At 39.6% G+C, this 20,184-nt stretch overlaps 2 protein-coding genes across 4 annotated transcripts in view; both read left to right on the top strand.

Annotated features, from left to right (window-relative positions):
- The first annotated feature begins 41 nt into the window (after nt 1-41).
- Nucleotides 42-5,066, top strand: asb11 (ankyrin repeat and SOCS box containing 11). The gene is made up of 7 exons (XM_017706606.2): nt 42-968; nt 1,926-2,005; nt 2,720-2,827; nt 2,954-3,104; nt 3,915-4,049; nt 4,548-4,733; nt 4,828-5,066. Exons 1-7 carry the CDS (start codon nt 872-874, stop codon nt 4,950-4,952), a joined length of 882 nt encoding a protein of 293 aa, XP_017562095.1. The 5' UTR covers nt 42-871; the 3' UTR covers nt 4,953-5,066.
- Nucleotides 5,067-5,999: 933 nt separating this feature from the next.
- The window catches only part of sytl5 (synaptotagmin-like 5), a 48,645-nt gene continuing 34,460 nt past the window's right edge, over nt 6,000-20,184 (top strand). Inside the window, exons 1-2 of one of the 3 annotated variants that reach the window (XM_017706604.2) lie at nt 6,000-6,171; nt 15,971-16,267. In XM_017706604.2, coding sequence (XP_017562093.1) covers nt 16,149-16,267 — 119 coding nt within the window. In that variant the 5' untranslated portion in view covers nt 6,000-6,171; nt 15,971-16,148. Of the gene's footprint in view, nt 6,172-15,970; nt 16,268-20,184 lie in introns of those variants that run through there. The other 2 variants (XM_017706602.2, XM_037539445.1) reach the window with 2 other exon arrangements.

Here is a 20,184-nt window from a genome sequence, read left to right as displayed (position 1 = left end):
AGTTTTTTTTTTCTTTCTTTTTCATTTTTTGCATATTTAATTATTTTCACTTCTCACAGTTATGAGAGTTTTCCACTAGAGTTTATTTTTGTGGTTCAAAAATGGTAGAAAAGTAAGGATTTGTTTGTGTGAAAGACAATGGCACAGTCTCAGTTTAAGAGCTGCTATGCTCAAAGCCCAAACAGCACTGATAATGCAGACGCTCTTCTCAAGGGCATTAGGAGTACAGGAGCATCGTTAACACACTGTTCTCACCTAGTCTGATTTTTTTTCACATACGTAAGCCTGTAACTTCTCATTCTTGCATAGTTTAAGGAGTGAATCACTGTAATGTTTATGTAAATATAGATTTATAGAAATGTAAACGGTGCAAAATCTCACAGACACATAGTGTCTTAATTCACATTTGAGTGAACAAATGGTTTTCTACTGAGGCGATGTCCACCAAGTTATTTAATTCAAGCTATGGGCCTACTAAACATACCAGCTTTGTTTCTCTCCATTTATGTACAAGTAAGGTAAGTAGTTGAATTTTGTGTGTGGGTTTAGTTAGGCTTTGCAAATCTCAGCAGGAACTATGGATCAGATTTTCAAAATGTTAGTTTTTTGAAAGCATGTGTTTGAGAGGCAAAGTGAAACTCTGTTTCTGTTTTCTGTTTCATAAATCCTATGTCCCATTGTTATGTAGAGGAGTCCTGGGTGGGGGAGTGATGTATGTGTGAAGGGATATCTGCATGATAAGTGGTGGGTGGTGGTACAGTTTGCCAAGGGGAGTGTTTTTGTGAAGGCCATATAATGTGAAGGTCCAATGCATTCTTGCACCTTTGTGTTTTTTTTTTTTTCAGAGCACAAGCTGTAGGAAGTCTGAAAAATGAATGTGATGCACCATGAGGTCTTTGTAGGGACTCAAATGTGGCAACAAGACTATCGGCTGTATGGGGGACAAGTGTGTAACACGCTTATGGCAGGTAAGTTTTTTCGCACTGAACATGTAAACTTATGAGACTTGTTTGCATGTGTTCATGGAAAAGGAGGCATAAGTCTGGGTGGTAGACTATAGTACAGACATGATGAATCATTCACTATAAAATGAGTTAGGCAGTAAACTATATTATCCTAGCGAGGGCTAAACAATTTGTGGAAAATATCTAATGTTGAGTTTTTGGGCAAATGCTGTTGTAATTTAAATGTGATTGTGTTCTTTAAATTAAATTTCAGGCCTTTTTGGGCACAAACGCTAGCACATGCATTTTAAGCTTGAGGCTTGAATGCTGAATGTAGTGTGCTAGACTGCCAGTTCACAAGATCTGCGTGCAGTTGTTGTTATTTGAAACTTGCACACTTTCAAATTTCAAATGCAATTTTGTTAAAAGAAAAAAAAAGATTAATTGTTCAGCTCTAGTTACAGCTACTTTTCAGTTCTATTGAGGTGCCACTTCTGTCATACAGCAACCTAGTTCTGTTCGTTACATGAATTGGTCAGCATTTGATAATACATGGTTAAATTGATGACCTATCTAAATTGCTGGATTGTGATTTGGGTCAGTGGTTCCCAGCCCTGAGCCAGGAGCACCTCTGCCCTGTGCATTTTGACGTATATCTAACTGCTCACTTTAACTCAAAAAGGGCTTGCTAATTAGTTGATTATTGGACCAGGTTTGTTGGAGCATGGAAAACTGTAAAATGTGTACATCAGGGGTCCTCCCAGGACCATAATTGGAATGCAGTGTTTTTGGGATGTCACGAAATAATTAAAAAAAGTAACCTTTTAGGGTTGCTGATCACAAAAAGACAGCTTAACATTGTTTCAGTGCTTCTGTGCACTGTTTAGAGTTGGTCAGAGATAACTTTGTTGTTCATAAGAGGCAGACCCTGGGGGATACGCCTGCTCATGGCCTCAACTTGCAATATTGTGTGTTCTCCAGGTTCTTGGACAGACAGAACTCCTCTCCACGATGCTGCTTTGCAGGGTCGCCTGCTCCCATTGAAGAGACTTCTCTCTCAGGTATAGAAAGGACACCCAGACAATTTATATAGACCAGTAAATGAAAAATAACAAAGTGCTAAAAAAAGGCCAAAGTCATAGGCATGCAGTTTTTTAAATTTCAGAAATATTTCACAGTTATTTTGTCTACAGCAGGAGTATTAATGTCGTATAACCAAGTATTTTTCTTTTCAAAAATATATATTACTTATATTACTTTTTGAGTGGGTACAAATTATTTACAAAATTCACAGTATAAACACACTTGATGTAGTTAATTAGGCATTCAGGAGAATCTGAAAGTGTGAATCAGGTGGATATGTTTAGAGCTGCCTTAGTGTAAGTCTTAAACTCTGAAAAGAGTAGCCAAAAAATGTGAATATATAGAGCAGAGTAAAGATATGTGTGTTCATTATCTTCAGAAAAAAAATATGTTCTAAAGTTCCATTCGTACCAATTGTCCCATTCCAGTCATCATTTATACAGTTTTTTTTTTTCTCACATGTAAGCATGTAATGGAAGTTAAGGTTCCGTTGACAACATGTTTCAGTACAACCCTTAAAGTTTGTTTTGATTTATTTTGAAAAGACAGTAGTGCATGTTACAGTTTGTTTTATTGTGTGATGTATAGCACTGAGACATACCGTTACACCTCTTATAAAAGTATATATATAATACCAGTAACGTATGCAGACTGTAAGCCTGAGTAGGTGTCTTATGCTTGTGTTTGCATAGGGACTGCATGTTGGTGTGGTTACACTGAACGGCGTCACTGCCTTACATGAGGCTTGTCTTGGTGGCCATTTGGCATGCGCAAAACTTCTGCTGGAACATGGAGCTGATGTATGTTGATGTACTGAACTGCCACAACACATTCTCTTTTTCTCTCAGTGTAACTCTCATTCCTCACTATATTGTAGTAATCATAAGTATGTGTGAGTTTTTATCTGCGTGTACATGCTGTCTCAGGCAAGTGCTGTGTCTGTTGATGGAGCCACACCTCTCTTTAATGCCTGCTATAGTGGAAACTCTGCCCTCCTCAGTCTCCTTTTGATGCACAGCTCAGTCCACCACCCAGCTCACCTGCTCAACTCACCTATCCATGAGGCAGCAAAGAGAAGTGAGTTTATTCATGTAAACATTTTTGGAGTGTGTCTTGGGCATGGGCACTGCCAGTCAAAAGCTGTATTCTTTTGATAAATTTGAGCTTTTTTTGCTCTTCGTTTTTAGTTAAGTAAGAAATACCTGCAAATATATTGTAAACATAAAACAGGAATTGAATTACCCTTTAGGTATATTTTGCAACACTTATCTTCGTATTAATCAAGGTATTTTCTTTGGTATGAAGAGATGGTAGCGCTGTCGCCTCACAGCGAGGAGGGCCTGGGTTCGATTCCCTGGCCGGGCGACCGGGGTCCTCTCTGTGTGGAGTTTGCATGTTCTCCCCGTGTCTGCGTGGGTTTCCTCCGGGTTCTCCGGTTTCCTCCCACAGTCCAAAGACATGCAGTCAGGCCAATTGGACGTGCTAAATTGCCCCTAGGTGTGAATGTGTGAGTGACTGTCTGTGTCTGTCTGTCTGCCCTGCGATGGACTGGCGACCTGTCCAGGGTGTATCCTGCCTTCCCCTCGAAAGACTGCTGGGATAGGCTCCAGCACCCCCCCGCGACCCTGACGGAGAAGCGGCTTAGAAAATGGATGGATGGATGGATGGATGAAGAGATGGTTTTCCTAAATTATAATATGACTGTGTTGTTTTCCAATATTTTTCAATAACTTAAAAACGCCCCAAATGTGGGATAGTTTCATGTGTTACTCTGTGAATATTGTGGTGAATGTTATTAGGCATCAAAGTACAATTTGTGGTCATTGACTAAAACTGACTAAAATCCTTTTTCAAGTTTATCTGAAAGTGCTTGTGATTGCATTTGAGATCACACAGAGTGTGTGGAGCTGCTGCTGTCTCATGGTGTGAGTGCTGATGTGGAGATGATAGGAGTGGGGACGCCGCTGTACTGTGCGTGTGAGGCCAGGAGCACAGAGTGTGTGCAGAGACTTCTCATCTTAGGTCAGTACAAACACAGATTCTCTTGTTCAAACAGACAGGTGCAGGTTACAGATATAGGGAAATTAACTTCATAAAAATTAACAGAGCAATGCATTACAACTTCCTCTCCGATAGGCATCCCGGTAATACTGAAAAAAAGTTTTTGCAAAAACCTGATTTAACATTATTTATAATACATCACAAGACATTCAAAAGTTGCGAGATGATTAGAACACCTTGCTGCACCTCAGCTATTTCCTATATTCCACTTGTACACCTGATTTACCATTAATTAGCCTAATACAGGTAATTACAAAGAGGCTTGTAAATGGTAATGCTAACATACAAGATTTGTTTTAAATGTGTGTTTTTCTTAGTGTTTTTCAGAGCAACACTTACTCTGAAGATAAATAGCATTAAACAATTTTATGGTGGCTTATTTTTTATGGACACTACTGAATATAATACAGTATAATGTTATTAAGTGTCATATACTGTTACTCTGTCTTATTGGTTTAGGTGCTGATGTGCACCATGGGTCTGGCCTGGACACACCACTGCATGCTGCTGTCAGAGTAGGCGGAGTCAAGGAGGTAGCGCTGTTGCTGGAGCATGGGGCTGATGGGAAACGTAGGAATTCAGAAGACAGAACACCTCTTGACCTGGCTACAGATCACAGCATCAAACATCTACTGCAGACAGCAGGCAAGAGAACACACACACCCACACAAACACACACCTCTTTTGGTTGTAAAAAAAACACACTAAACACTAATTTTTGTCTGTTCTTGCATTTTAGGTCCATGCTCCCTGTCACAGATAAGCAGGTTGTGCATTCGTCGTACTTTGGGCCAAAAAAGATTATACAGAGTGAGAGTGCTCTGTATACCACATATCTTGCACAATTATGTTCTGTATCAGTAACACAAACGCACACACAGCTTCTGCCACAAAATACACAGAATACATTTGTAATTGCATGTGTGCACACATTTTTGTAAATGATTGTGTTTCCTGACATTTAAAATAAAAAAATATGTTCAGCTATGATTATTTATTGATTTTTGATTCATCCTTTTGAATGAATATTGCATTAATTTCTGTTGGCAGTACAAATTCTTGTTTTACCAGAAGTGAACAACAGATGGCAACACAGTAAAAATGCAAATGAGGGTTGACGTCATCAGTTAAACTCTTTACATGTTTGGATATCTTTTGAGATTTTTAAACTATTTTTAAAGCTCACTATAATCATAAAATATTGTGCGTTAAAGGTTCTTATTCTGTCGCTAATCCAACATTGTGCCAATTTTAGATACATCACATATCTATATGATAGCCCTTCCTCTTAGTGCATTCAGTTACTTAAGGGTGCACCCAGTGTCAGCACTGGAGCAGCTGCACGTGAGCCTTAGGTGACCATGCGCAATACCAAGCATCAGCTTGATTAGTATAATACTGCTCAGCAGGCTATGTCGTGACAAGTCTCATAATGTCATTGGGCTATGTCGGACAGTGAAACAGCGGATTCTGAAGTGATGTAATACGCTTGGCATGAGTGCCCTTTGTGTTTCATGATAAGTAGGCAACTGTACTAATATTCCTGTGGTTGAATGCGATCATCACAACGATGTTAAACATCTAGTGTAAGGCTTTACTATGAGACTAAACGCCGTTACTGCAACATTAAGGGGGCAAGTGTGTCTAAACATTGGACGAATAAGTATATAGTGTAGATATTTTATTGGTGTGTGTGTATATCAAAATGCTCCAAATTTGTGCGCATTCCCATATTTGCTCATCATTTGACAGGCGACATTTTGCAGCCAGCTGCTATGGACTCTACATTACGGTGTTGCAAGGCGATGTGCTTCGCTGCACTTTATCTGTATTAAGAGGAGACGTGAGGGGGATTCCAGCTGGCTTACGCGCGTAATGCAAGCGTATAGCCCAAACCACACCTCCATATAGTCGAGCCTCCGCCCCCGCATTGAGCCTCTCGGATGGTGGAGTTGTCTCCTTAACCCAACAGTATTCACAGTATCCACTCAGTCACACACAGGTTTGCACTTAATTACACGCAGAGCAGTGCTGCCTTTTGGTGATGTCTCCACGTATAACGACGTAAAGGACGGCCGTCGAGGTAGGAGTTGCTTTCTTTCCTAAAAGGTCTAGGTGGTCATCTTCTCTCAGAAATCAGGGAAACCCGCACGACAGTATCCTCGTTTGAGGAGAGAAAACGGCGACGCTGAGGAGGAGAGCAGGCGGGAAAAGCGGGAACTCTGATGGCCCTTTTCTTTTTCGTTTGTGTCTCGTATTCGAACAGCATTGGAAGCATTTGACATGATTGTTAGTCGAAAAGTGTTTTAGTCTGGCTTGGTGTCATACGGTTTGTATGAATATACTAATTTGCTCAAACTGGAAGTGGCCTCAGCGTGAAACGAGGCCAATGCTCTTAGATATGAAACAGCCTTTTCCTGTTTTCCTCCTCTTTCCTCACCGGCACGTACGAGTAGCTTCGTCCCTATGCCAGCTGTTTGAACAGGTGCAATGCAGCAGACGACAGGGTCCCTCTTTCTTTTCTTTTCCCTTCTGTTTCTCTTTGATTTTCTTCCTTTCTGTTAAAATTGTCCTTGGTGTGGACAAAAGTTCCCAAATACCACTATGCTTACATAGGAGAAATCAGCCTGACCCCATTTTCCATCTGATTTTATTGTGACCGATGTTAAAAAGCTTTTAAAAATGAACAAGAAAACAGGCTTCATGTTTAAAAGTATGATGAAATATTTGCATATATTGTGGATATTGAGGTTCATTGTATTGGTGAGTGGTTGTGTTTCAAAGTCATTATGATGACGTCAGGTTGGGTTCCGGTGAGAGCTTTCTACAGACATCAGAATTTGGTTTAGTATCTGAGGTCTTTGTGTTAAGGTGGTATAAGCAAACCAAAAAAGCGTTTCATCTGTGGTCTAAAGACCAACATGTGAGAGATCTCTGTTTCTGTCAGCAGTATGTATTTGACTTAATATCTAGAAATAATCACTTATTATCTCAGATTTTTTTATTTAGTGTCTCTTAATAATGACAATGTCAAAAAAGTTTGATGTATTGTGATAATCAATATTCTCAACAAATTGACTGTATATTATTGTTTTGAGTTCTTAAATTTTTGGGGGGGATACAATCATAAAATTTTAGTCATTGAAAAAAGTAAAACTTTTGAAAAATAAGTTATTTTGACATAGTAAAAAAACTAGTACGTAACAAGGCTGACTTCAGGAGAAATCATGTCTGTTAACCAGTGATGCATGTCTGTGGAACAAAATACCACAGTAAAGAAAACAGTGTTCCAATTCTACAGACCCGTTATTATACATCCTAGTTGCACAACACTCTTTAAAAAAGGTGCCAAAATGGCTCCTTGCTCAGCGCCAGAGAAGAAACATTTTTGGTTCCCTAAACAACCTTTCAGTGGATGTTTTGTAGAGGACTTCTTTTTTTTATATGGGTATAGAAGCTTTTATGCTTAAAGAACCCTTTGTGGTACTTCTGTGGCACCTTTTATGTTCCCTATTAAGGAAGTATCTGAAATTCCATCTCAATTATAAATAAATAAAAGTTGAATGAGCATCAAAAATGTGCTCCAATATGTATCAGTTTCCATAATAACACTGCATAATTTAATATAGTAAAATTAAATCTAAATGAAGTTATAATTTGTGTTATACTTAACTTGCTCTTAGAAATAATGCAATTATTAATGCATTTTAATGCATTTTTTGAGTGATGGGATAAATCATTTAAGCTTTAAGAGTAGCCAAGGTTTGAAAGCTGGTAAATTCCAGTCTCATTCACCAATGATAATCTGTTATCTGCTGACCTGGTTAGCCTACACTATGATGGCAGAATGTTGTCTATTACATAAAATATAGGTCAGTTAATAAGAGCCTTTAACCAGTGGTGCTGTCAAATTCTTCTGTTGGCTGCATTGGATAGGTATAGAAGCAAACAGCTACACAGTTGAAACGGGTATGGGTAGCCTGTTTTAGCATTGGTTACTGCTTAGTTTGTAAACCTAGTTAAACAGAATCATGTTCATTTTGCAGCACTAACGGTTGCTATGTGTAGCCATGAATATTGCTCTTGATATATGTTCAGTGTTCAGCTGATGGTGAGATTTTCGACAAAGGTGTTTTTATAAGTATTTTTTAGCTTTGAAAATGGGTGATAAACAACCTCCTTTCGTCTGCCATGTTAGAGCCCCCAGCTCTCATGCAATGCGTGTGAGACTCATGTATTTAGGTCTAATCTCATGCTCTCTCACCAGACTTGACATTTCTCTTGCATTTTTGTGTCTCAAAACGACCTACCGATGAACCTGAACAGTCATAATGTTTACTCCAGCTCTACTGACTAAAAACAGTCTGGACAGGCAGCGGCAGATTACTTGAATTCAAAAGAGGGAGCGAACACTAGATGGTCAGTCACTGCTGGTTCATGTGTGTTTCAGATCGGTGGGTGCAGGACCAAAATCCATAGCAACAGTAAACCAGTGACAGACAACTGTAGAAGATGAATTACTTCTGTGGGGCACAAGTACTGCACGCTTATATCTGAGGGGGAAAAACTTCATTAAACACACAATAAACAGCAACATATAGTGAGAAGTGAAGGAAAATGAAAAACTTAATAACCGACTTGGTAAGTAAACTGAACATGATCAATAACAAAACAGTTATTTAAGTGCAAAGAGCACTTTAAATAGCAAAAGCAGCACTCATGACTAACGTTACACACCAAAGCACAATTTTATGCTGCAAAAGGAACGTGGATCTGTCTTACTGACAAGCAAAACAGTTTTAGCTGAACAGCTAAAGCCAGGCTATTCTTACACATTTACACTGTGTAGCCATTAGATTTGAAATCCTAGCCTATCCCCGGCTACCAGATGGGGAATTAGGCCGCTGGTTACTGATAACACACGCTTTTTAATTGGTCTGTATTCTATCTTAGCTGTAATTAGACTGGATTCTTCCCTCTTTAGAGTAGGCTTACCGCTTAGTGGAGAGATAACAGCAAATTTCTTGCCAGCTATCAGTCTTTTCTACTCTGAAGCTAAATGTTGTCGCTCCTCATCAAGTCACTTAATGTGACAGAACAGTATTTTAATGAGTAAGTTTAACAAAAAATGAATTTGTGTATATTTCACTTAAAAGTAATGGTTTTATTTTGAATGGGTATGTAGTGTTTATGTGGAAACCGATCAGATTTGAACATGGTGGAGATCTGATACTGATGGAACTTTTTGTGATATTTGGAATGGAGTTTCATTGGCTGAAACATTAAAAATGCATTCCTAAAAAAGGTACACACTTCTATGTAATGGCATTTGTAACTGGTAACAAAGTGTGCACCTACAATAGTGAACATAAAGAATACCACTATTGTGCAAAAAAAACAAACACAGACCACTTAACTCCCTCAGTCCCATTCTGTCCACTTTCGTGGCCTCCCCCAATCAGGCCTAGCCCAGCCCGCTTATACCATTTATAACTTTAGAGCTTTACATTCAAAATGTATTCACAGGAAACACTGTCACAAAAAACTGAAAGCTTGGCCATTGATGGCAGGTAACAGTTGTTGCTAAGCAGTGGTTTTCTGGATGAGAAAACATTGATGTATGAAAAAGGAGTACTTCATGTTGCTGACTGCCCCAAGACGCAGTGCTCACATCAACCCACCATTCAGTTTTAATGTGACTTAAATCTGTTGTTTGCACCAAGGCACACTACAAAATGCAACATTCATGCTGTATTGTGGAGTCTGTGGACCCATAATTAAAAAAGCAGATGAGCTATACTTCATGAGCAGTAGAGTCAGGTTTGGCTAGCAACAAGGTAGCCTATCATGCCCTTTTTAAAATGTAATAATAATATTAATATAAATAATAGCTTTAAATTAAAGTGTTATAAGTTCAAATGTTATCCACAAAATGTTCTCTGCAAACTTTTTTTTTACCATTTAGAACTGGCAACACACATGTATACTAATTTGGTAATCAGTGAACACATGGGACATGTAAAAAGTGTAAAATTTTCACTGCAGGAAACCACAGCAATGTGGACTAGCAAATGCTAATTCTATTTAAAGCAGTTTTGGCTTGCCTCACTATCAGCTCTGTTAATCCACTATCACCATCTTGAATGTTGGGGCAGTCATGGGCTGGAAGTTAGGGAACCAGCCCTGTGACTGTAAGGTTGCCAGTTCGATCCCCTGAGCTGACAGTATGTGACTGAAGTGCCCTTGAGCAAGACACCTAACTCCCAACTGCTCCTTGGACACTGTGGATAGGGCTGCCCACCACTCTGGGCATGTATGCTCACTGGCCCCTAGTGTGTGTGTGTGTGTGTGTGGGACTAATAAGGGTCACTTCATAAACTTTTGCTATTATGTGAACACGCATACATGGAACGTGCTTAAACTTTCCATGTGGGAATGTAATAGGATGTAGGCATTCACATGGCTATTCTTCTTCTGTTTAGCAGATTATTTACAGGATTATCCACCTTGTTCCGTCTGACAGAAATTGTAGTCTATTCTGATTTGAGGTGTATACATGGATGTATTCTATTCTGATTTAGCTGTTAATCAAATTATTAATGGATTATCAGGCTGCATGTATACTACACTGACTACTGATACTGATTCACAAACATTTTTATGTCTTTCTGATGCTGATATTTTTATTTAGGCATATATCTGTCAATCTCTGTCATATGTTTGTCAAGATTCTGATATCATTGTGCATTCCTATGCTTTTACTGCTTTTCTCTCTGCTAAGAAAGCTGAGGTTTAACAAAAAATTCCTAGTTGTCCTTTGACTAAAAATGACACCCAAATGCAGAAAAATATGATGCAATATGTTTCAACTATATTGAGCAGAATTCTTTGGTCAGGACAACTTTAGTTGACGTCTAGAGCAATCAATTGATATCATCTACCCAACGTGCATTGCACATCTAAAATAATGGCGACATCCATATGTCAGTTATCTTAAATAAAACCATAGATTTTTAGAGAACATAAAATATTGTGTGTATTTTTACAGCTTTTAACTTTCACTTACATTAATTCACATCTGAGACATTTCACTAAACTCACCGTGTCAGCCTGTTTGGTTGTGTCAGAGGGGTTGTGATTCTAGCAGGGTTAAGACTGAGTGCTTGAAACCATATGTTAATGTTAGCAGTCTAAAACAGATGGTAGAGTTACTTTAGGGTTGAACAGCACATGAATTATAGCTTTTAATCCATCTTTGATAAAAAGTCATTAACATTCCAATGAGAATAATCATGTCATGCATTGAGGTGGGTGATGATGGTGCTGCGTCAGGTGTGTGTGTGTGTGTGTGTGCGTGTGTGTGTGTGTGTGTGTGTTGCTAACTGTATATGTGGGTGGTTTTGCACTGGTTTTGTCAGACAGTAGGGAAGACAAGACATTTCAGCTACAGTACCAATCGCTGTGATGATGGAGACATGTCACTGCTTGTTAACCCAAAAAATATAAGAGTAAATCCACTGAGGAATGTGTTGTTGTACAGCTATATGTGAGTGTGTACTTCCGATAGCAGAAATGTGGACGCAAAAATAGTCAAATTTCATCCTTATTCATTGGAAGTATATGTAGGATCTTAATTAGTAATGAGTATTTCTTTTTGTGCTAAAGTATTTGTGGTTTGCATAGAGTACAGGAACTAAGTAAATAGACTAAGAAAAGCTTAAAGATATGCTTATGACTAGGGGTAGACTATGTGACAAATTATTACATTGTGTTACTTAAATACATTTAAGTGATATGAATTAAGATTTTTATTATTAATAAATTTATAATTATTTTTTGTGTTTCTGAGGTTTGATAAATTGGAAAAGAAAGCTGTGATTTCTATTTAACATTTCTCATACTGTGCTGTACAAACTCCAGTTAAACAGAAGTACTTGCCCTCTTTTTGTCATGAAACTTCCAGTTTATTAGTCTTTTTTAACTGTTGATATGCACAATATGATCAGAAAAAAATGTGACATTATTTATCTTAATAATGTTAAACATCAGGTTGCCCACCCATAATTCTGACTAGTCTGAGCTCTCAAGTCTGGACTCTTTTAGCCTTTACTGTTTTTCCCTTACCCTGCTTTACCTTGAGTTATATTTACCTAATAATGATTTTCTTGGACCTAAAGCAGATTGCTGCTGTCAGCCTGCTCCCAAGGGTCACAACAAGCTTCTTTATTATTCCATTATATTCTCTGGCAGCTTTTCTTACCTGACATTTCATATTGGTGTGTGTGTGTGCGTGTGTGTGCGTGCGCGCATGTGCGTGATTGTGCTGGAGACCTTCCCCACTGATCAACACTATTCACTTTGAACTTTTTATTCTCTGCTGAATTTTATATACAATGCCCTCCACAAAAAATTGGCTGGTAAACTTGTAAACTTAAACTTGTTTTTAAACTTGTAGCCTATGTTTTTAAGTTCATCTAACTTAAATGGTCAGCCATGCCTTTTCATTAGGGAATATATATGACATGAAACACCGACATACCAACTTCCCTCAGTCATCCATCACCACGAGAAAGAGCAGAGAAAACAGCAGTGATGTGCGACAAAAGAAATGACTACAAGAAAATAATTTACACAGTTTAAAATGTCCTTTTTTTAATACCTGGCAATAATCTTCTTCTTTCGGCTGCTCCCTTTAGGGGTCGCCACAGCGGATCATCTGCCTCCATCTTGCCCTATCCACTGCCTCCTCTACTTTTACACCAATCATCTCCATGTCCACCTTCACTACATCCATAAAACTTCTCTGAGGTCTACCTCTTCTCCTTCTACCCGGCAGCTCCATCTCCAACATTCTTTGCCCAATATATCCACTATTCCTCAACACATGTCCAAACCATCTCAACCTGGCCTCTCTGGCTTTATCTCCAAACTGCTCTACCTTCACTGTCCCTCTGATCTGCTCATTTCTAATCTTGTCCATCCTTGTCACTCCCAACGAAAATCTCAGCATCTTCATCTCTGCCACCTCCAGCTCAGCCTCCTGTCTTTTAGACAGAGCCACAGTCTCCAAACCATACATCATAGCAGGACGCACTACTGTCTTGTAAACCTTCCCTTTCAATCTTGCTGCTATCCTTCTGTCACATATCAGCCCTGACACCTGTCTCCACCCACTCGATCTTGCCTGCACCCTCTTCTTCACCTCTTTTCTACACTGTCCATTGCTCTGGATGGTTGACCCAAGATATGTGAAGTCATCCACCTTTACGACCTCTACTCCTTGCATCTTCACCTTTCCACCTACCTCCCTCTCATTCACACGCATGTATTCCGTCTTGTCTCTACTGACCTTCATTCCTCTCCTCTCCAGTGCAAACCTCCACCTCTCCAGATTCTCTTCCACCTGCTCTCTACTCTCACCACAGATTACAATGTCATCTGCAAACATCATGGTCCATGGAGCCTCCTGCCTGACCTCATCTGTCAACCTTTCCATCACCATTGCAAACAAGAAGGGACTCAAAACTGATCCCTGATGTAACCCTACCTTCACCTTGAAACCATTTGTCACTCCAACTGCACACCTCAATACTGTCTCACTATCCTCATACATGTCCTGCACCACCCTAACATACTTTTCAGCTCACAATGTAGCTCCTTCTGACCTTCTCTGTACTTCTCTACCAACACTGTCAACGCAAAAATTGCCTCTGTGGTACTCTTTCTGGGCATGAAACCAAACTACTGCTCACTGATCTGGACCTCTCGCCTTAGCCTTGCTTTAACAACTCTTTCCCATACCTTCATGGTGTGGCTCATTAACTTTATACCTCTGTAGTTACTGCAGCTCTGCACATCATCCTTGTTCTTAAAAATGATGACCAGCACACTGCTTCTCCACTCATCAGGCATCCTCTCACTCTCCAGGATTTTGTTAAACAACCTGGTTAAAAAGTCCACTGCCTTCTCTCCTAAACATCTCCATACCTCCACAGGTATGTCATCTGCCCCAACTGCCTTTCCATTCTTCATCCTTTTTAAAGCTGCCCTCACTTCCACCTTACTAATTCTCTGCACTTCCTGATCCACTATCTCTCCCCACGTTGTCCTCCTCTCTCTTGTTTTCCTCATTCATTACTTCTTCAAAGTACTCCTTCCATCTACTCATCACTCTCTGTTCACTCACTAGAGTAGCTTTAGATACATGTTACATGATACATGGTATCACAAAGTCCATCAAGTACCAGCAGAAATAAAATCCGATTGCCTCAACCAGGAAGTTCAAATTAGGCCATGGTTGGGTCTTCCAGCAGGACAGTTCAAAATCAACACAGAAGTAGTAGATCACCAAATCAAGTTTTCCCCCCGCCCAAAGTCATCCCAGTCCCTTGACCAGTACTAATCTACTCATTTACATTTTTCAGTTCTGTGGTGGTGTTTTTAAAATCCTGTTAATAGATCCTCTCTAGAGCATATTAAAAATTCATGAGCCTCATCAATAGAAGGCCTAGTGTTTGTGGTGAATGTGCATGCTGCATTAGATTAGTCTTATTATCTACTCCAGCAGGTTCATACTTTCAGCTCTCTGGCCATCTTTCTGAAGGTGTCTGCACTTAAACTACATTTTCCATAAATCTTTTGATGTTTTTATTGTCTGTCAATGTCTTTTCCATCTGCTTTACTCGAAGCGCAAGTGCTAATGAAACGAAGATGTTAACAGTTGGTAAGTCCGGGTGCTGATTGCTCTCTCATAATTAGTGCGTCTGTCAAGTGTGTGGACATGTGTTGTGTAACACCAGGTATGGGGATGGTGTGTGTGTGTGTGTGTGTGTGTGTTTGCCCAGGGCACAGTGTACACCTACAGGTGTGTGTGTACACAAGGTGGGAGCCTGGGAGAAAGCACACCTTGTGTCACCATGGAGACAGTTCACTGCTTCTGTGCAAGAGCAGTCGCACACAGCAAAATTTCATTCTTTTTCCTGTCCTTACTCTGTAGTAGATAAAGAGGTTGTTTGAGCACATACGTACAGTCTGTGATATGCATACTTTACAACTGGTCTAAGGTCAATAATTTTTTTGCTCTGAGTTGTCAGCTCTGAGAGGTAGAAAGGCTGTATGTGTGTGCATGCTTGCACTTGGACACTGAGTGCTGATGGTAACAGCAGCATTACAATGTTTTAATTATGTTGAGTGGCTCTTGAGAATCAACCTCCATTACAAAACATTGCTTACAAAACAACCAAAACATACACACAAAGGCACAGATACACAGAGTCAAACCTCCATATAACCCACATTATTCAGCATTGGCAAGACAATACTACTGTTTGAGTGTAAAACAGGAAATTAAACTGCTTGGCCATTTTCCCGTAAGTAAAGAATCACCACATCACTCATAAAGCCACAGTACACAAGCCACTTACAGCCACAGTCAGACACTTTTTGACAGGCATTCAGCCTTGAATCTTAAATAGGACATAATGTTTAACAAAACATGATATTTATGAGCCTAAGGCCATATTATGTAAGACTTGGATGCAATTTATTTGTTTTTAGCTTGTAGTGCTCACATTAATTATGTATAACAAAAATGTTGCCAGTGATTTTTACAAGCTAATCTTTTGACAAATTACATAAGGTTGGGCATTTTGGTGTGTAGATTCATGGCTATTTTCTTGGAGGTGCTAAATCTCACCACACATGCTTACATACTTAACCTGGAAGGAGAGCAGGATGCTGAATCTAGCTCTTTCACTGAACATAACTTTTCGGTGTGTGTTACAGTTTGTATTATCCATACTTTATGTTGTGATTACTGTATTATTTAGCAGTTAGTTGTTTAACCTATGATTACTACTAACAGATTATTTCTGATTTTACAGAATGGCTACAGACTTCTGCAGGTGAAAATTTGTACAGAGACAAGGACCAATTTTCAATTGACATTCAACCAGTTGCAGAAGCTTCAGGATGAGTCACCTGATCTAAAGGCCTTGCTAAGCCATGGAGTGACTTTGAACACTTGGTGTTTATGTGGCGTGACCAAACATCTGAACTGTCATGGCCAAGACAACAGAGGTTCTCAACCTGTCCTTCCTCCTGGAACATGAGCGGGAGATGATCCTCAGTGTTCTACAGAAAGATGAGAAACTCCGCAAGCGAGAGGAAAAGCGAATACGGTAGCTTCATGCTTTTTTCTGCTTTGTCCCCTGTACAGTTTGATTTATTCATGAATGACCGGAATATGGACAAAATCTGGTTGAATTTTTCTTTCTCTTCCTCTTTTTTCTCACTGCTAAAACAAATCACCCAGACCAAACCATAATTCACACAGACTTGGTCAATAAGTAGTAGTCCCTCCTGCTACTCAGGCAGATATGAGATCTATTGGCCTCAAGGGGCACTGTAGTGCAGTGCAACACGTTTGGACTTGTATCTCGTAAACCAGAATTTTCAGAAATGAAATTCTTTTTTTTTTCTCCATGGTCTAAGACAAACTGTTTTGCAATTTGGACAATTTAACTCCATTTAACACATTTTTTGCTGATTTGCATAATATAAGAAGTCTGATTATCAAACTAGTCCTAGATTTTTCTATATGGTTATTACTTAACAAAATCTACAGTGCTTTTGCCTAGTGAGAACCCAGTCCTCTACAAGAATGTTTCTCAGTATAGCCAATATAGCATTTGTGTAACCCCAGTCGACTTTATTGTTATTTGCAAATATTCACTCATTTTGAATTTGAAGCCTGCAACACTTTCCGAAGAAGTTGGGACAGGGGCAACAAAAGATTGGGAAAGTTGAGGAATGCTCAAAAAACACCTGTTTGGAACATTCCACAGGTGAACAGGTTAATTGGAAACAGGTGAGTGTCATGATTGGGTATAAAGGAAGCATCCCTGAAAGGCTCAGTCATTCACAAGCAAGGATGAGGCGAGGTTCACCACTTTGTGAACAACTGTGTGAGCAAATAGTCCAACATTTTAAGAACGTTTCTCAACGTGCAATTGCAAGGAATTTAGGGATTTCTTCATCTACATTCCATAATATCATGAAAAGATTCAGAGAATCTGGAGAAATCTCTGCAAGTAAGCGGCAAGGCAGAAAACCAACAGTGAATGCCCATGAGCTTCGATCCCTCAGGCGGCACTACATTAAAAACTGACTGTCATTCTGTGACAGATATTACCACATGGGCTCAGGAACACTTCAGAAAACCATTGTCAGTGAACACAGTCCGTCGCTCCATCTACAAGTGCAAGTTAAACTCTGCCATTCAAAGCGAAAGCCATATATCAACAACAAACAGAAACGCCTCCGGCTTCTCTGGGCCCAAGCTCATCTGAGAAGGACTGACGCAAAGTGGAAAAGTGTGCTGTGGTCTGACGAGTCCACATTTCAAATTGTTTTTGGAAATCATGGACGTCGTGTCCTCCGGGCCAAAGAGGAAAAGGACTGTCTGGATTGTTATCAGCACAAACTTCAAAAGCCAGCATCTCTGATGGTATGGGGTGTGTGTTAGTGCCCATGGCATGGGTAACTTGCACATCTGTGAAGGCACCATTAATGCTGAAAGGTATGTATAGGTTTTGAAGGAAAATATGCTGCAATCCAAGCAACGTCTTTTTCAGGGACATCCCTGCTTATTTTAGCAAGACAATGCCAAGCCACATTCTGCAAGTGTTACAACAGCGTGGCTTCGTAGTAAAAGAGTGCAGGTACTAGACTGGCCTGCCTGCAGTCCAGACCTGTCTCCCATTGAAAATGTGTGGCGCATTATGAATCGCAAAATACGACAACGGAGACCCTGGATTGTTGAACAACTGAAGTTATACTTCAAGGAAGAATGGGAAAGAATTCCACCTACAAAACTTAAACAATTAGTGTCCTCAGTTCCCAAACGCTTTTTGAGTGTTGTTGAAAGGAAAGGTGATGTAACACGGTGGTAAACATGCCCCTGTCCCAACTTCTTTGGAAGGTGTTGCAGTAATCAAATTCGAAATGAGTGAATATTTGCAAAAAACAATAAAGTTTATCCATTTGAACATTAAATATCTTGTCTTTGTAGTGCATTCAATTGAATATAGGTTAAAAAATCGTATTCTGTTTTTATTTATGTTTTACACAACACCCCAACTTCATTGGAATTGAGGTTGTATTTACCTAGTAAAAGTTGTAATGTAGTTCCTGTTTTTTGAAGTTGCTAGCGGGAGTGTTTGCTGCTTTCTCTGATGTATCTTGCTAGTCTCTTGGGGCTTTTTACATTTTCACTTCGCTGTTGCATATTACTTGCAACTAATTACAACCACCAGCTTTTGAAAGTCACTTCTTCCCTCATCGGATTTACGAGACACCTGAAAAGGACTCAGTTCAGCCTACAATGTAACAGTGTAAGTATCAATGTGTCAGACCCTGAGCTGTTGCTTTGCTTTGAGTGCAGCATGCTTAGCTATGCTTATCTCACTGTCACTAGTGACAGCAGTGTTCTTAGTTTCGTTTGTGAGAAGTGTAAGTTAGTTTTATGCTTGATGGAGAAGATTATACAGTTAGAAGTGTGTATCCAGAAGTTAGAAAAGAGCAGGGCTAGTCTGCAGGGTTCAGACTCACTGTTGGAAACTCCAGGTGTCCTGTGTTATCCACCCATTGCACGAGGGTGCTGTATTAATTTCCTGTAGCATAGCTCATAGTCTCTCAGATAGCTGTCAGTGTGGGACAATCAGTCGCTGACAAACCAGGGCCAAGGCCAGGCAGCAGACAAACAGGTTAAACCGACCATCTGCTAGGTGCCTTGAGACGCCACATAGGTTCCACCCAGTTTAGTCTGTGTCTGTTCCCTGAATAAAACAAAACATCAACAATCCTCGAAAAATTTGATTTACTAATTTAGTCAATATCAGACCAGTTAAATCAGTTTACAGTGACAGCACCTTTGCTCTAAAACTAAGACTACTTAACATACGATATCTTACATCTAAGGCCATTGTTGTAAATGAAATCATTACTGATCATAATTTTGATGCCCTGTACCTCACAGAAACATGGTTTAGACTTGATGAATACTTTGGTCTCAATGAAGTCGCCCCTACAGTCTACAGTTATGCGCATACCCCTCGTTTAAGAGGCCAAGGTATATGAATAAACTTTGACTTTGACCTTTGGTGTAAACATAGATCTTCTAGCCATCCTCCCCCAGTGCACAGTGGATTATAACTTCCTCCACAGCTGGTCTCTTTATCAAAAACCTCCAACCATTATCAGCTTCTAATATCTAATCATACGGAATTAAATATTATGACCAACTTCTTAGATGATACTTTTCGTTCTGCTCTAGATTATGTGGCTCCATTAAAGAGTAAAAAATCAAGGCAGAAAAAGCTTGCCCCATGGTACAATGATCATACTTGAGCTTTAAAACAGACTGTCAGAAAACTAGAGTGAAAATGGTGCCTGACTCAAGTGGAAGTATTCCAGTCCATCTGGAAGGAGAGCCTTATCGACTATAGAAGAGGACTTCTGCAGCATGATCAACCTATCTCTCCTTTCTCTAATAAGAATAATCCTATATTATCATTTAGCCCTACTGATTTCTAAATTGACTAAGTCAAGTAACCAGACAGTTACTGAACATCATAATACAAAGACAACACTAGTGAAAATTGTAAATGATCTCTTATTATTCTCTGGCCAAGGAAATGTATTTTTACTCACCCTCCTTGATCTTGTGTGGAATTTAATACAATAGACCACTCTATCTTACTAGATAGTAGGGGTGGGAATCTCTTGGCACCTCATGATACGATTATAATTTAGATGGCTGCGATGCGAATATTCAGTGATTATTGATGCATCTTTTTTCTCACTGTGTGAGAACTTGGTACCTTTTTTTTTATTCTTTACCCAGTTTTGTCCCTTTAGTTGTCTCCAATTCCACGAGCTGAAAACACACGGAGGAAAGCGACAACGACTGCACTGACTAGCATCGCGTTGAGTGGTGGGGGGAGAGCAGAGGTGGACGAAGTGCACAAATCATGTACTTGAGTTAAAGTAGAGATACCCAAGGTAAAATATTACTCCAGTAAAAGTATAAGTCCTT

Source organism: Pygocentrus nattereri, chromosome 6, assembly GCF_015220715.1.
Source record: "Pygocentrus nattereri isolate fPygNat1 chromosome 6, fPygNat1.pri, whole genome shotgun sequence".
Lineage (NCBI taxonomy): Eukaryota > Metazoa > Chordata > Actinopteri > Characiformes > Serrasalmidae > Pygocentrus > Pygocentrus nattereri.
The sequence above is the reverse complement of the archived record's forward strand: the minus strand, read 5'-3'. Positions and strand labels throughout refer to the sequence as shown.